Below are 16,500 nucleotides of genomic sequence, written 5' to 3' on the forward strand. Positions count from 1 at the left end.
CGCTTTCTCCTCATCTGGAGAGCTTCTTCCAGTCCTTTCTCTAGCTGTCAAAAGTGACATCCTAGACCAGGTGGATAACATCTATGATGAAAAATTACCATTTCAAGAATACCATGCTTTCCTTGAAAATGTAATAAAGGAATGTAATTTTAAATGTATTGCCCTGAGTTTTTTTTTCTTAGGTGGGGGGGGTTTACTTTCCTCCTGAAATCTATCAGCTTTTTTCTTAGCTTCAGCCTGTAACTGTTTGATGCCATATTTTCACTGTTTAACCATTCTTCCTTTTTATCCTCTCTTCTTTTCTTTTACATATAGGGTTTGCCTTTTCTTTCCTTCTTTCTACTACTTCCTTCTATTCTTTCTGTTACAGTCTTTCCAATTATCAGGGAGAATATTATCATCATGGCTGGACACATTTAAAATGGTGCATGTATGGTGAATGATAAAAAAAAGAAGGGGAAAAAAGGATAGGCTGCACAGCAGTACAACCACTTACTCTTTACCTGTTCTCCCTCCTGCCTTGTGCTTCTTCTCTTTGGCAACCTTGTGGCCATACTGAGAGATCAGCGAGGGAACCAGCACAGCTGCAAATAGGAAGTATAACAAAAATACAAAGAACTCATGCAACTTCCTAAATTTCTAAGGGCAAGAGGATCATCATTTTAACTAGATCTGATCTCCTGAGTAGCATAAGCCTAAGCCAGGGGACTCCACGGTCTAATTTTTGTATTTAGCTGAGCAAACTGTTGGTGAATTAGTATTTTGTTTAGGTGATGACTGTTATCTGACAATTTGATAACAGAGAAAGGCTTTTCCAGGCTGGATTTTGCTGACCTTAGTTGGAAGCCATCAGATCTAATTCTTATCCTGAAGCTCTACTGACAAACGGTAATCATTCTACAACACTGTCTCTCAAAAACATAAAACCATACCACAGTTAGTTACAGATATTCTGAAATAACTTGTATTTCTTGTGCTTCTGTTTCCTTTATTTCCTTGACAGTAACATTGTTATGGGTTCTCCCTAGACCTGCTTTGACATCACTTTACCATCTTAATTTGACATATCACAACTGTCTCTATTGTCTGACAAATTCTTTCAGTGTGAGGGTTTCCCACTGCAAGACATTGCTATTGGTATAAAAAGATTTGACCATAACTTCCCCATAATATCATATAAAAATAGGACATAATATAAGACAATATATAAGTAAGTTTAGCAGGTTTTTTTTCAAAGTAAATATTAGCATAAAGCTAGACAGAACACAGTAAAGAAAATCATTTTTTTTTAACTGTCTTTCAGTCCTTGCAAAGATAACATCAGATCGGTAGGGAGTTTGTTAACATCTAGATAAATCAAGCTTGATGGTTCATTAACATTTATGCTATCATAACACCTTTTTCTATCAAAAGTGAAACTTAAAAAACACCTATTTATAAAACCTTTCAACCGAAATAGCTTCTCAAGTTAATTCCTCCAGAAATTTTTGCAGAACTTTCCTTGTTTATACCTTGAAGGTACGGAAACAAGCACATCCACATCCAAAAGGATGAACTGCAGAAGTGCCTTTAAATCATCAGGATAAGTATAGGGAGTTTTGCTAAACTTGGTCAACAATTAAAAGGTTTCAATCTGGTCATAAGAGCAGGTAACAAGGAGGTACAGAGTTAAGGAAAATATAAGGAGAGACTGTGGCCAGGCCTAATGATATTAGTTTTGTAAAGAACCGGGATGCAGAGATCAGGCTACATGGAAAAGGATTATTAAGCTATACCTTATGAGAAATACAGTTTTCAGGGCAAAATCTGATACAGAGATGTTATTTGCACCCTATAGTTTATCAAAGTTAGGTAGTTCTTTGGAAAACATTGCTGGGATAATAAAATAGATTGATTCCATTTTTAAGCCTTTCGAGGACAAAGGGTGGGGCAAATACCAGCCTAACTGTTTCAAGTCCAAAATCAGGCTGAGTCCCCTGCTGAGCTCTGAATGATGAATTAAGTGGAATAAGAACCTGAGAACCTCTGCCTGTGGGGAGCTGCAGTCACAGCATGAACATCCTGTAGATACTGAATACCTTTTTGGCACACCACCTCGTTTTTCTTTGGACTGGATGGCAAAGGAGAAAATAATAAGGGGAAAAAAGGTGGCTGCTCTAAAAAAAATTGTACAACTTAGTCCAGCATTACCATGCAGCACTGCTGTATGTCTGATATGATGAGTCCACCTACAGGCTATGTTACAGTAGTGCTTGTACATGTAAAGAAATTTCTAAAGAATCTTAGAAATTATTTACTTGAAGCAATATTAAATAGCTCTCTTGATAACTTTTTCTGAGAATGAGCAAATCTAAAAAAAAATAGAAAAAAAAAAGAAAATGATTTTGCATGAAACCTGCAGGTTAGAACAAAAATGATGAAGCAAAGACATCTGACCTCGATGGTATTAAGATAAAGGAGAAAGATTATGAAGTCGAGGAGGGTATTCTACTAGAGTTTTAAGGCCAAAAGACCAGTCTGGGCCTGCATTGCTTGCAACTGGAATACAGGCTACTAGCTTGAAATAAGAACGTGAGAAAGTGCCCAACACGGCTGAAGTTAAGTGCGATCTGAGGACCACAAAGAACTTGTCTCATTCTATACAGGCTCCAATTTTATACGCACTTCTTCATGTGCTTTAAAGAACAGCTATTAGCATTGTTGGTTTCCTAATGGTATATTTTTTTATAATAGCACTTTTAGCACTAGCTTAATGATTTCAAACATTTAGTGTCTTCTTTATTTCCAAAGATAGCTTTCAAAGCTCCTTTTCAGCAAATCTTACTCCTTCATTTAGCTACCAGTATTTGTTTTCCTAAGAGCATGTATATTTTTTTACTGTTGCATCTTAACCCATTCCGCTGAATAAATCTATTTGATTCTAAACTTTAAAATTAATCTTACATTTTCAGTCATTTTTTTCTCTATTGGTAAGAAACAGAAAATGAGGACTCACTACACCTTGGATTCTAAAGTCCAACGTAAATGTCTGGATTATTAACTAATATTACAATGATGGGACATACAATCTGAGTGCCAACAATCACTTCTACCCTTAAGTTACACTGGGACCACACAAGCCAAAGACAAAGGAGAGGGCATGTGCAGTTAACCTCTGTTACATAGTCTAATATATCTTAGTAAGTGTCCAATTCATTAGACAGGGACAGAGTGGCTCATACAAGTAATTAATTATTGGCAGGTTCACTTTCAAGAAGGTGCCAAACACTATGCATTTTCCAGTTGCTATCTGGATCTCTGATCTATAACGTTTCCTGCCATGTTAAACATCTGCTCAGAACATGCTTTTGTGCACAAAAACTTTAGTAACTTATGAGTTAAATCTTGAAAAGCAGATGTATGTGCATCCTCTTCATTTTCTAGTATTTACAGGACATCCCTTTAAAGCTGTCATAAATGAATACTATATGACAGAAAAATGTTCAGTAATTCGTGGGGAGGTAATTATAGTTTGAAGGAAGATTTCACTGTGGATAGATAGCAGAAATTTTTGCTCAAGTACTTGCTCTTCAGTTCCTCCTCCAAATGCAAATATTGGGATTTGTCTTGATACTAATAGCATATTCTGAAAAACAGTATGGAAGTTGCAAAGATTCAAACCTTGACTCTGCTGGAGTATGTGTAAATAAAATAGGCAGATTTGAATATCCATTTACCCTTTTAACATTTCATTGTTCCTACCATTTAGACTTCTGGAAAATTGGTGCTGTTTTCTGTCTCCACGTATATCTGATTCATCAGTGCTCTTAAGTAAGAAACATTTTCAGTCCCAAAGTGTTTGGAGAAACACAAGCATACTGTGAAACCTCTCAGGAAGGCATTAAGAGCTAGTCACAGATAGAAAGAGAATTTCTCACAACTGACATAACAAATTCCAATAGCCTACTAGTAGCAGTTTGAAAAAAACAATTATTTTCTGTTTATGAAGAGATTACACCTTGTGCAAGTAGGATTTCAGTCAGCAGCAGTATTTTAAATCCAGTGGAGGATTTCAAAGGTTTTCTTGTCCTGTTTAAAAATTATTCATTGTTTTCTCCACAGTACAAAAAAAACCCCTACAAATTCCATCATTTGCAGAAATTCATAAACTAAAAAATGGAAATGATAAGCAAAGAGCATCCTCACCATGCAAACGTGCAAATACTCAAAGCCTGTAACAATATTAAGTTGTTCAATGTAGTGTTAGTGATAATGAACGCTTTTTAAACTTTCTGAAGAAAAAGCATCATCTCTAACTCATTCTTGTTCCAACTTAACTATCTAGATGGGACTCGTTAAAAGTTTTCAGATAGCAGTGTGATTTCACTGCGATCTTTTTGCAAATGCTTACGTTGAAAGAGAGAAAGAAATCTATGAACGGAAGTTTTGCTTCCTCCACCCAACTAATCTGTGAGGCACCACAAATTAAGAAAACCAAACTCAAAGGTTCGAATCAGCCAAGGACTGATTGGCTTTAATCGAACTATGTTAAGTAGACAGCATGATCTCTTACTAGACAAAAGAATGTACACTGAGACAACTGGAGCACAAGGAAAGAGAGGAGTGGGAGGTGGCAATGACAGAGAAGAAACGTGCTATCAACTCCTTAAGAGGAACATGAACAATTTGAACTTCATGTTCCAGTACAACTCAAAGAATCTGTAAGATCTTGACTGACCAGAGTGACCACATTCAGTGAGGCACACAGTACAAATGGCACTAGTCTGAACATTCATGCCAGCCTCCCCACACCAATATTTTTAACATTCACCTTGATTTCTAATAGGGATTCTCTGATGCCTAACAGGGTTGAGCTCATACTGCACTCTCTCTTAGGCTTAAGTTACCCATTGAATGATAGTGCTGCTAAATCAGCTCTCTTGTTATTCCTTATCCTGCACTATCCATAATGCTGTATCAATGCAGTATATTACACAACTGCAACTCCTGAGTCACTTTTCAATCAGATCATTTTTTCCATTTTTTCACTACACAATCACAGACAGAACTGTGCTGGTATACCTCAAATGATGATGCAGAGCAGATATTTAAGCTGATGAAATACATATGTAACTACTGCCTCAGCCAAGATATTATAGGGTCTTTTTTCTTTACCCAGATACCTATTTTCATGAAAATGAAAATGAAACATATGCAGAAAAATATCATCCTTTGTTAAACTGATAGAATCTTGCCAACACATTCAGAAGTTATTAAAGGAATAAGAGACTGATCCTGCTCACCCAATGTTATCATATGTCTCATATGTGCACGAAACCACATTAAAGTATATGTACGGCTGTGCATTTACATATTTTCATTTTGAAATCTGAGGACCATACTATAGTTGTCATGAGGCTTCTATGAGGCTTGCCTGAACAGACAAACTTCATTATGCAGGGAAAGGAGAAAATACCTCACAAGCCATTCTAAAATGACCTTCAAGATGATGACTAAAAAAATTCTTAACTCAAAAATAAAAATCAGTTTGCTCATGTATATACGTATATGGCATGGACACCACCTACATGAGAAAAAACTTGCCTCTTCCACCTCAGGAAAAGCATCTATTTCATACAGTGGCTTCAACAGTGACCATCTTTGATGCCTCAAAGTAACATGATATACATTTTGACTGCATCTGACCAATGGCAGAACAAGGAAAAAAACACCTTCTCTTACTGACCCCTGCAGGTGGCTAGCTGACACTGAAGCACATCTGCACATGAATATATGAATAAATTCAGCAATTACAACGTTAGAACAAATTCAGGTCAGTGCAGACTACCATTCCTTGCATGGCCCAAGTGCAGAGGCAGGGGGGATTCACAGCCTGCAAAGCCACACAGAAGCTCCAAAATCATTCAGTAAATACATCCTATTTTCCCTCTTGAGAAGCTGGATTTAAGATTGTATTTAAAAAAGATACTTAAACCAGCTGTAAAGACTACAACTAATGATCATCTTGATACTCGGGGGTAAAACCTAGTACACTTTTCCAATGTTCTTTACCCTCTTTCCCTGCATTCTGCTGATAGCAAGACTAAAACATCCTGTAGTATCTAACTTCTTTTTTTCATTGCAATTGGCTTCTCTCTTCTCCTTTGAACACTGAATAAAACAAGCTCCTTAAGTTTTACTTCACAGAGTTTATCTACCATCCCTCAACCACTCCTGTGCCCTGCTCTTTTCTTCCCTCTGCAGTATGTCCCAATCTTTCTTGAAGTGCTGACTATGTAACCAGACTGTAGCAGCTTTACTAAAGTTGTGCACAGAAATGAAATCACCTCTTTATCTCCTCTTTCTAAGCATTCAAGGATTGGACAAGCCTTTGTTGCCTCAGCATGGAGCTAAGAGAGCTCGGAGTATGCTAATTATTATAACACTCCCTACATTCTTTTGGGCTGCTCTTTCCCTCATCTCCTGTACGCTAAGTATAGTCTCTATTTCTTGTTCCTAGATACTGGACTCAGCATTTAGTTGTACTGAAATTTTGCTTTTTCTTGGCTTGTAGTTATTCCACAAAATGATTCACATATCTCTTCAGCAGAATGCCTTTGCTTCTCATTTCATAAACAGGCAACCTTTGCATAATCAGTGAACTTTGTCAGGCACAATTTTGCACTGTACTCAAGACTACATGTTAAAGTAGGATCAAAAAGTGACTCATACGGGTTTCTGCACAATAAATAGCTCCAGTTTTTGCTTATGTGCTGTTAATTCCATTTAACGTAAGTCTTAAAAGCATAATACTGTATTTCTTTATTCTTTTCTCTCTTGTTAATACTGCCTTTCATTATTTCTTTTTTTTTTTTTTTTGGTCAGAATGTCGATTACATGCTGTGCTGCAGACTGATAGCAGTTAGCAAAAGTCTGAGCAGTTGAAAGAAAACATTCTTGGACACATGAACAAAACAAACATTTTGGATGTGGCAGAGAGAGAAATAGCGACAGAACAGTATGAACAAGAAAATAATTTCTGAAAGATCATGCAGTTTTTCCCTCTTTACAGCATCTGTGCTTCTGAGCACAAGAACAATACATGAGCTCTAAAAAGCTTCTAAGAGAAAGCCAAAGGCAATGCTGAGTGCTGAAAAGTACTGTTTTTCCAAAAAGCATATAAAGGATTTCTGGGTTACGACAGTATCTTAGGAAAATGGTTACCCTCTGCTTCTCTTACTACAAAGCTGTTGTTCAGGATTTTGGACTGAGCTCTGACACAATTTGTGTCAGCACCGGTAGGTTTTCTCTTGTAGAAAAGAAGCTACAATGAAGTGGTCTTGCAGATTAACTACCAGTTATAAATATCTACTGCTCACAAAGTGATGACACACTTGAAGTCTTTGGGAGCTTTAAAAGCAGTGCCATTTAGTACTCAGGTTCTATCTGTGCTTCTCAAAGGACTGTTTTAAGCAATTTTTCAACCGTTTGAGGAAGTCTTCTGTGACATATCACTGTGAACCTAGCCCATCATCATTTCTATTGATTATTTTCATAGGACCATGTGGTGAGTTAAAGAGCAGAAACAGTTTCTGTTCCTATCAGCATAAAAAACATTTTGTTTCATCTGATTTGAATTGTGCATGTATCAGAAACAGATCAAATGTATACCAAAGAATTTGTAAGAGCTGATTTGGAGAAGGGCTACCTGGCTGACACTCCAGCCAGGTAACGATATAGGAAAATGAAAAGAATACGTAAAGTTCATTTTGCTATCTCACCAAAAGAGAAGTGAAAGAACTGTATGCAACTAAGTTTTGAACTTAAACCTTAAACTTAAAGTTTAAGACATGTGAGATCTAGCTACAGTGAAAAATTTTTTTTACCCATCTGTGCTTGACAAAAGGAGGACATAATTTTCCTTTTGGATATGGATCAGGTTACACTTGCCCATAACATTTTCACCTAAAAGCTAGAATGTTGTAATGCTCTTTACATGCAAGGTATTTGCAGACCATATGGAAATTGAGTTAGTGAAAACATATCTGCCCAAGTGTTAAATGGAACTCCACAATGAACATTCCTAAGCTTAAATATGTGACCTATACATACTGCATGTTTGTTTCCAATTAGATTCTATAAGGGTAATTTTAACCTTTGCAACTTCTGTTCTCTGAGGTATTGAAAAAGCTGCGTTGATGAACCACGGAAGCATTGGACTGGTTTTGGTATATTCCGTTTGAAGCTATTTGCATTTAGTTGCAAGTCAGCCATTTTTTAAATCTGTTGCTGAGGTCATTTTTCACTTATACACTTATTCCAGGAAGTTAGTCAATCATCTGAAATACAGACAGTCAGAAGAGTAAGATGTCTTTGAAGAAAGAACTGATTTTCGGAAGAGGAGCAAAAATGACAGTAAGTAGACAAAAAAGTTTTACCGATAAATACCTTCTGCAATATCAGATTACTACTTGATAGGGTTCCTCTGCTATCAGTCATGTCTGGGAATTTCCAAGAACGAACAAGAAAAATTAATAAGAGCGAGAAAGCTCCTAGTCTTTGGTCTAGTACTGCTCAGACACTGTAGCTAGTTCATTTCAATTCCACTCAAAAGTTAAAAAGATACCGCTTAGATATTAAATATCATTTTCTTAAACAGTAAACCAACCAAAGTCCTACACGGGATAAAACAAGAGTATAACTCAAAGGAAAATGGGGTGGCATGGTATGATTGCAAATTTTCTCATCAAAAGTTCGAGACAGCTCAACTATTCCAAAGAGGTGAAACCATAAGTACATTGTGTACTTCTTTACAAATATATGTGAATATCACCTATCTCACAACATCAAATCTTTTGGAAAGCGGGCATAATTAACCTGTTTTAGAAGTATTAGAATTAATTTTCTTTCCTCTCCCTTTTCTATTGGGATCCTTCTCCAACATGTAAAACCTAAGTTACAGAACTGTTCATATTATTAAGTCTGTAATTATACAGTAATTTTTACACACACACACACACACACAAACACACACACACACACACACACACACACACACACACACACACACAAAAGCACCACCAAAGAAAGCTAACAACTTCCTCTGCTATCAAGGATGCCTCAAAGCATTCAGATTTTAGCAAAATCCAGTAGGAAAACGTTTTATATCACATTTTTAAAGACAGTAAGAGGAATGAAGGTATTTTTATGTTTCAAGCTTGAATAATGAAAAGAAAATATACTTTATAGAATACAAGATATATTTATGTTAACCAATTTAAAAAATAGACAGCAACTCCAGATTTGATTAAATAAAGTTTATTTGCTACTTTGTAATTGTTATAACTAAAATCTTTGCAAATAAAACAATGCAACAAATTACTTCATATAAAACTTCCAAGCTAATTACTGCTTGCCAAGAAAAAAATAAATCATCAAAGCCCCACCAGAATTCTCTATACTCACGTATCTTGAATCACTCCACTAAAAATCTGTTTTGCAGAGTCATTAAATATAAGGCACTTTCAAGGGATAAGACCACCAAGAGCTTTCAGGAGACAATGACGGGAAATTTCTCAAAATAAACCACGTAATGGACCAGCAGAGAATTTAGAATTCTCTTTTAAAGGGAACTTAACTAGGCAAGTTAGTGTAGATCAAGGGTCTCACACAGGCCACAGAAAAAGAAAGGATGAAAGGAAGTAGACAATGACTATAGCAGCAGCTCTGTGAGTTCCCTGTTAAGACGGAAAACTAAATAATTTAGGAGGGAGCAGAAATGTAAGTCCTGAGGCATGTGGTATTCAAATTTAAGTTGTGCTTGGATTTTCTTTTACAGATCGCTATTTCAATCTCTTGGGTAGAAAACACTCGTTCTTCAAATTGAAGAATAAGAGAGCAATTGAAGGGATGGTTAGACATAACATTAAGGAAAAGCGATCGGAAAGAGGGTGCTCATCTTGGAACTAAGCGTTTGGTTCGTTAACAGTTACTCCTGAGACAGAATTGAATGGCTGAGTCCTAAAAGGGACAAACTTGGAACAGCAGTCCAAGTGGGCATCATAAGAATGCTACTGGCTAAAATATCATTTCTCTATCTGGACAGGCAATGACAAAAACTCATACTGCCACACTGTGATCAGATTCCTGTTGCCTCTGGCTTTGTCACATGCTGGGAACTGTTGGAGCCTTGCTCACACTATGATTATGACCAAAAGAGTTGTAATAGCATTGGTGAAGAATTTTTTAAATCTACAAAAGAGCTCAGGTGAAACCAAGCCAATTTTATTTGTACTGTATAAAAATTACAGTGCAATTAAACAATTGTCACACAAAAAAGGATAATATTGCTACAAATTTTGCAATTAACTTTGCTGAAATAAAACACTTAAGAATGGAATCCATCAAAAAACCTTACAACCATCTCATTCAGTGAATAGCTCAACTCATTAACTTCAGGTGTCAGTAAGTGGGAATAGCAACTTTCTCGTATTTATAAAATAAATAGTAAAAAGTACCTGAAGCCTCTGAAAATTACTGCACTAGAGTGTCATTCTTTGTATTAAACAATAACAAGACAAAAAAGGAAAAGGCCATTTAGAAGATTTCATTCACAAGGTGCAAATATTTCTGTTATTAAGAATAAAACAGGACCATGTTACAGGGAATAACTAGGCCATAGAAAGACTGATATTTAGATAAAAAGTATGTTTAATGGAAGGAGTTTTTCCCCAAATAATTTGAACACAAAGCTGTGTTTTTTCTACTTAGATCTTCATACATTATCACATTTGCCTGAACAACTTTCTTCCCCTCAGTAAACAGTAGCTCTTTGAGTATAGTGTATAAAAATAGTTCAGGAAGGAATATGTTCCTCTGGATACATGATGTGGGAGCAGTGCATGCTTGTTCAGATTCCCCACAACCATTTCAGTTGTGTAAGCACTGATTCTTTACTTGGTGCATTAGCTTACTGCATTTGCACTGATTTCTGCATTCCATTGCTTACTTTCTCCACTATTCACTGCCTTACATAGGATTCATTACTTTCCTAAAATTTTATAATCAAGAAGTAGTAGAAACAATACATAAAATATGATAAAAATCCTTAAAAGTATTATCCTTAGACGTGTTCTAGGATACTTTTCTTAAAAAAGCATCATTTTTTATTCCCCTCTAGGGATAACTCCTTATCTGCCTGCGTGAATACAACTGATCCACCTTGGCAAATAATGTCCCTACCAAATCTATATGCATGTATCAACCACTCTGGAGTAGTCTCTTCAATTTTCTTTCTTCCAAGTGAATTGATTACACTTTTGATTATATTTTCCCTCAGTTTCTCAAAGTCAGGCTGAAAGACGTATAATATAATTATTTTGAGCAGGAAAAAGCAAATTATGGAGAGGTTTTTGAAACCCAAGATGACAGAATGCATTTTTACGTAGCCTATCACTCAGAAAAGAAAAGGGAATGCAAATCATCACTTTTAGTTACTTTAAATATAGTCAAATGGAAGGAAGTGAAATCACAACACATTAACAATTTATTCATTTATATATCAAAAATAACTATAAAAAGTCTTGTTAAAATGACAGATTCATGTCCTATTCATATCAAATGACTAATAGCCAAAATACTATGATATTATAACAGAAACAGTACCTTCAATCAACAGCTCTTGTCCATGACTGCCCAACAACGTACGGGATAGGAAAGGGGCAAAATCAACAAAAATTTCTCGCAGTAGAGGAGCCACCTTTTCTAAGGCCCTTTCGAGCTTTGCAGTGATACTGCGAAAAAACAGAGAACATACATAAGTGGAAGAAAATTTACAATAAAAGTAAACAATGGCTAATCAAATCTGCTTTTAACAAGGGCTGTAAGTTTCTTCAGAAAACAGAATGATCACAATTTGATTAACTTTACAGTGTTTAAAACATCTCATGCAAATGTAAATGTCATGTCAGATTCAGCAGTCTGGCAGCCTCACAAGTTTTAAAACATTCACAGAGTACTCCAAAACAGATAAATTTTTAAATATGTTACGAAGAAACTCAGATATTCAATTATACATCTACTGCACCTATCTCAGCTTATACTCATCTCATTCTTTTATATGCATTTGCAAGCATGAAAAGAGAAGCATGGAATGTTCCTTAATTTGTATTAGTACAATGAAAAACAGTGTTGTGACTTCTGTTTTATTCCTAAATAGCAGAAATAATTCTACTTTACCTGAGGACCCCAGTCTAGCAGCAGTATGAAAACCCTAGCCTATGCTGTTCTTTCTGAAGGACTGTATTCCTTTAGCTTCCTTTTATGTACAATTGCCCTCTCCCCTTCTAAACCTTGAGAAGGTGTAACACTTCCTCTCTATAAAAGTCCTACACCAAGATTTTAAATGTTCTGTGTTACTGCAAAGAAACGAACTATTAGTCAAAAATACAAATGAAGTGACATACACTTATATCCTAGGCTACCAAGTACTTTTAGTGTTCTTTCTCAGACTGCTTGTGGCAGAGAATGTCTTCTTCATGCTTGAATTAGAGCCCCAAAATATTAGCCTTTAAAAGTACAATTATAGGAAGACGTTACAGTTATTGGTAGAACCTAAGAGAATGAACATTGATGCTTAAATTTTCAGTGGAATCTACGACATATAAACTTCAAGTAAACGTGAACTTCTTGATACAGGTCATATGAAGATATCTTAATTTAAAAACAAAGCTGACATTACGAACATATTGAAAGTTTTCCTCCAGTAACTTAAACTTTTTTTTTGAGGTCATATAGCTTATCTGCTTTCAATGTGCTGCTCTCCTATTTCGTATTCAAACACTGATTTTCTCATATTATACGGAGGGATTCATCTCACCAACCTTTTGGATCTGACCTGTTTTAGATGATTACTTGAAGTCAATTTCACCATGCTAAAGCCTCTATTGACTGACTGAAAAACAGGTGACTAGCTTAGATAGAAGTATACATTTGCTAAATGAGTCTTCCCCAAGCTTTTGCTGCTGAAGACTTCTCTAAACATCCTACGAGGGTTAACGCCATCAGTTTTCATAACTAAACTAAGTTTTTAAGGAGTTTTTGTAAATAGTTAATAATGTGTTTTTTCCTCTCAATTTGTGGACTTTCAAGGCAAATAAACTCTTAGTCACTTCCAAGATCAAGATTTTTTATTTTGTAAATTAAAAGCAACATATCTCAGAAAATAAATTACATAAAGGTGAGAAACTGGGATGGGGAAGATTAAAAGAGCACAGTAAGAGATAAAAAAATTACTACTTAAACTGTAAGTAAAAAAAACAAATAATTCTTTGGATAGTTCTTACTACTTCTTACTTCAGCTGATCACAAAAAAAATGTATGAGATTTAGTTCTATTGAATGAGAGATTTCAGTATACAATCTGTTTATTTCAATCTGTGAAAATAGAGGTTAAGACAAATCCTAAAAGGAATGGCAGAAACAGATTTTGTTAAATGCACTCTTATATACAGTATAAAACCTCAAGGAACCCCAAGCAACTCTTTTGAAATAGTTCTCGGTATAGTGCTGTTAGATCTAAATAAAAATCCAGATTCCTAAGACCAGTGATGTTTTTCAATGGAAGTGATAATATTCCAGATAAAGCCCTCACTTCAATAAAAAATGTACTGCAGAGCACATCCATCACTTTATGTCCTAACAGCCAAGAAATTCTGGAAATCTTCATGTTCCCTGCTGTAAAAAGCAACACAATAATAATATTTTTAAAATATACACTGAAGCTGTTATTTGAACCTTTTGACTTACATCCTTAGTTGGATGTTATCCTCAAAAGGACTAGTAACATGCTAATACATGTTCTATAGGTTTACCTTCCTCTTGCCAAAAGTAACATGACTATGAATGTAAAATGACAGGAGAATTTAATTTATTTGTTCTTTGTCCAGCAATACAGCCTTTCAGTTCTTTGGAACAAGTCAATACAACTTCTCTATGCCTACTTTTTTTTTTTTTTAATATCTAAAGACTCTTAAAGGACTTGAAATGAAGCATGATAATACATCACAGGATGCATAAGAAAGATAGAAATCCAGGGAAGCAGTACCAACCCTCAGAATTATCATTCTGAACTTGTAGAGTGATGGATACATTATTTTGAAGTGGCAGAAAAAAAACAGTTCTCTCAATTTTACGAACTTAAAATTGTATTAAAAGAAACATAGCTGGTCAGACAACAGCATTTCTATTTTAATATTAAAATATACTTTTTACAATAAAAAAGCAGAGCATTAGAATAAAAAAGCAAAATTCTTTATAGAATGACAATTTAAAATATTTAGAGAAAACTAAATGCTTTGCACAATCAAGATCAAGATGTTTAATTTCTGTACAATTATACAATTTCTGTAACTTTATGCAGTATCAATACAACAAGTAATAAGACCCATAATCTTAGATATCATATATAATTGCAATAGCAGAGGTGACAAAATATTTTGAGGTCTAGGCATACACTCTCCTAATTCCAAGTGTGCTACTTTCCCAGTCTCATTCCAGACCAAACCTCTACCTCCAAATCAAGACTATTTAAAGAGTCCAGGATCATTTTCCTGCTCACCCTTGCCTGCTCAGATCACAGCCATAAGCAAGCACCTTCTTTCCTGTGTAAGAAGGTTTAGATAAGTTGGCTTTCCCATAATGCTCTTACCCTACAAACAGCTCTGATTTTTAACCATGTCAAAGTTGGCACACAGTAAAACCAAAGCAAGAAAAACAAAAATTATCTAGTATCAAAATAAGTTCTAGATTTTTCTCAAGAAAAATTAAAAGAAAAAAGAGGGAGGGAGGATACCCATACAAAAGAGATTATATTAAAAAAGTAGACAATAAATTTAATTTAATGTTCCATACTGTTTTTTTCAGCCAATACTTTCAGCCTCTACTCAGAATACAATGACTTCTGAGTTCAGATTCTGACTTCAGAATTTAAAATCTTGATTTTGAAACACAAATTTTACATATGAAGGAGTTTTTGACTTCTAGAGCAAAAATATCTCAAAGTGCTTGTGAAAAAAATGAATGTTGCATCGGTTAAAACCATTTAAAAATAAATTTATTATAGAACCAATTTAATTTTGGGAGAGTTTAGTGTCTGACTTTAAAAAAGATTTCACCCCTTCCTCTCTCTCAGAGAAGCACTGTCCTCATATATGAGGAAGACAAGAGGTAAAGTAAGTGGTTTCATTAGGCGACAATTTTATTAACTGGTCTGGTAACAATCTAGCAATAAATAAAATCATAATCATCATCCTTTCCTTGATCATTCATACTTTTTTGGAGTGCAGCCAAGAGCCCTCATACTTTTAGACTGGTCCCACACACTCTTCTGCGATTTCAACTGTACCACTTATTTGAGACTTCACAGAGGACGAGTAAAAGACGTACTGTACTGTGTGCTAAACCACTGAAGCACCAATAACTTCTTTATAGATTACCTAGGGTCCTTCATTTAAGTTTACTTCCATTCTAGTTTATTAGGGAACAGAACTCTAGTCCTATGGAAAGAGAACTTGCACAGCTTGTAAGCTTGTGAGCAGCCAGATTGGTTGCTGTCTCAATTCTCATCTTCCTAAGACTATGCCTCGAAGTGTCTGGCCAACTAATGAAGATTGGCAACTTCTTACCATGCTTGGTGCAACATTTTTAGAGCAGATATGTGTGCACTTTGAAAAGGTCCAAATTTTGTCTTTTATGTGTGCCCTGGGACAAATGAATATCTTTACAACATCATAAACTATAAAGAAATAACGTAATAGTAATTTTAGAGGGCTCTTTCCTGGCTGTCAGGCAGTATAGCAGAGGTATTACCTATTCCATGGCATCTGTCTCTTGCTTTACCAACTCAGATCTAGCATGCCATAGAGTTAACTGCATGAATACGTGTCTGGTTTCATCCCCTACGATTTATAGTAGGGCTTTTCTTTGCTCAGAAAAATTTGTGTGGGCCTCTCTTCCTACTTGCCAGTGCTCTGTTGCCAAGAATAGGTTGTTGTGCTTGCGTTCCACCCCGATAGGGAAACTCTTACTACCATTACTGAAAGACGTAAAAAGCCTGTGAACTAAAAGATTACTTTTAATGAAGTTTTAGTGTCTGTCATAATTCTCATAAGTTAGACTGTTCAGTGAAGTTTTATTTTAGTATGTGCATCCTTAGTACTGAACATGTAAAAAAGTATATGCTGAACTATATGAATAACTACAATAACATATTAAATAAGCTAAAAATATTTTTTTCTTTTTATACTATTTTGTATGAATGAGGTTGTTGTTGGAGAGAAATTATAATTAATATGAAAAGATACAACTTAGGTACCTCATGTTTTCAGCTGAATCCTCAGGCATTGGAGCAACAGTTTGGACAGCTGGGAGATTTTTGCTGGTAGCACCATTCACAAAGCTGGATGACGAAGAGGAAGAAGAAGATCCTGAGTCTACTGCACCTGTCCCCCAAAAAATACAGGAC

The 16,500-nt window shown here is 35.4% G+C and overlaps 1 protein-coding gene across 13 annotated transcripts in view; it reads right to left on the bottom strand.

The window, feature by feature from the left end:
- Positions 1–16,500, bottom strand: part of NBEA (neurobeachin) — a 530,623-nt gene that overhangs the window by 273,898 nt on the left and 240,225 nt on the right. For 8 of the 13 annotated variants that reach the window (XM_068930067.1, XM_068930069.1, XM_068930074.1 and 5 more), the window contains 3 exons: positions 16,351–16,477; positions 11,644–11,771; positions 504–584 (listed from right to left, as the gene is read on the bottom strand). In XM_068930067.1, the coding sequence (XP_068786168.1) occupies positions 504–584; positions 11,644–11,771; positions 16,351–16,477 (336 nt within the window). The remainder of the gene's footprint in view (positions 1–503; positions 585–11,643; positions 11,772–16,350; positions 16,478–16,500) is intronic. The other 5 variants (XM_068930076.1, XM_068930073.1, XM_068930077.1 and 2 more) reach the window with 1 other exon arrangement.

Source organism: Struthio camelus, chromosome 1, assembly GCF_040807025.1.
Source record: "Struthio camelus isolate bStrCam1 chromosome 1, bStrCam1.hap1, whole genome shotgun sequence".
NCBI lineage: Eukaryota > Metazoa > Chordata > Aves > Struthioniformes > Struthionidae > Struthio > Struthio camelus.